The sequence below is a fragment of the Priapulus caudatus genome, unplaced genomic scaffold (genome assembly GCF_000485595.1).
Source record: "Priapulus caudatus unplaced genomic scaffold, Priapulus_caudatus-5.0.1 Scaffold714, whole genome shotgun sequence".
Classification (NCBI taxonomy): domain Eukaryota; kingdom Metazoa; phylum Priapulida; class Priapulimorpha; order Priapulimorphida; family Priapulidae; genus Priapulus; species Priapulus caudatus.
The window spans coordinates 8,165-9,478 of record NW_014577775.1 but is presented as its reverse complement, the minus strand read 5'-3'; the positions used below and the strand labels follow the sequence as shown (position 1 = coordinate 9,478).

Genomic DNA, 1,314 nt, shown 5'->3' with positions numbered 1-1,314 from the left:
CTCCTTCCTCATTCTCCACCAGCTTCTCCCCTTCTCCACCACCCACCCCCTTCTCCCCTTCCTCCTTCTCCACCAGCTTCTCCCTTCTCCCCTTCCTCCTTCTCCACCAGCTTCTCCCTTCTCCCCTTCCTCATTCCTAGCCATATTGAGTCGGTCATACGGCCGCCGTGCGTACAGCCATATTGAATCTGGCCCACACGGCCGCCGTGCGTATAGTCACTTTCGTGTTGGCCAGAGCAATAATAAACTGCTTCTGTCCGTATTTTTGACAAATAGCTAATACAACAACTTTGCTAACACAAATGGCGTTAAGACGCTGACTGCTGTGACGGTGGCAGTCTCAGTTAACCAATGCTAATGTTTGCTACTGCGCTTTACACCCAGCACCTCGTGCGCATGCGTGGCGCATGCGCAGTAGCGCTAAGGTAATTTCAGACTGGGGGTAATCTCAGACCGTGACACCGGCAGTACCCTGGGGGACATAGTCATAGACCCTATGGCTATGACTATGAGCCATAGTATCATTAATACATTATGGACAGACACTTACCACTTTGTGTTCTTCACAGCAAATGTTAAATCAAGGCTTTGCAACCACTTAATCACTTCTCTAGGTAACCCAGCCATGTGTTATATACGTGTACGATTTATCGAAAGTTATAATATCGCTATGGAACTTGTAGTTTCTCTTGTCAGTCTGGAGCACGAAAATGTACACAAAACGCGCATTCGTTTGCCTTAGCAACCGCATGTGCTGCCATCCCGTGGCAATAATAGTTGAATTTTACCACAGCACGTGTATCACGTCGATTTTAAAATAATCATCACACCGCCGATATTTGTTAATGCCGAATAATGGTTTGTTTTTTGTCGTTAGTAATTGTATTGGTTGTTACGGAGGGAGTGAACTCAATAAAATGCGTGGTTATTTGCCTGTGGGAAAGATAAAAAGCCCCCTAAACGCGTTTTGTTCTAGCGCGAAATGTTCACATTTGAAATTGTTTTAAACACAAGTACGAATCTTCGATGTTGATGCCCCGCAATTGCGGGTTGGATCTAGTGTTTATTACTCGTCACTGTAGCTTAATTTTAGTTAGGTTTGGTAAAACTATAGGCGCAGTTTTATTATTAAAATTAACTCGTATAGTTATAAATGTCCCGTTGCGGCGTACACGTGCTCTCAAATATATCGTTTTCTAGTACGGTTAGTTCTAGCTACCCCTAAAGCATATACGGAAGTAATTTTGTTTTTTCTTAAAAATTTATTTGGCCATATCAATCCGTTTTTGCGGACAAGCAAACCAGAGGCGAGTA

At 43.8% G+C, this 1,314-nt stretch overlaps 1 protein-coding gene across 1 annotated transcript in view; it reads right to left on the bottom strand.

Annotated features, from left to right (window-relative positions):
* The window catches only part of LOC106813004 (spermatogenesis-associated protein 4-like), a 7,724-nt gene extending 7,095 nt beyond the window's left edge, over nt 1–629 (bottom strand). The window contains exon 1 of the mRNA XM_014817047.1: nt 551–629. Coding sequence (XP_014672533.1) covers nt 551–627 — 77 coding nt within the window. The 5' untranslated portion in view covers nt 628–629. The remainder of the gene's footprint in view (nt 1–550) is intronic.
* Between the last annotated feature and the right edge of the window lie 685 nt (nt 630–1,314).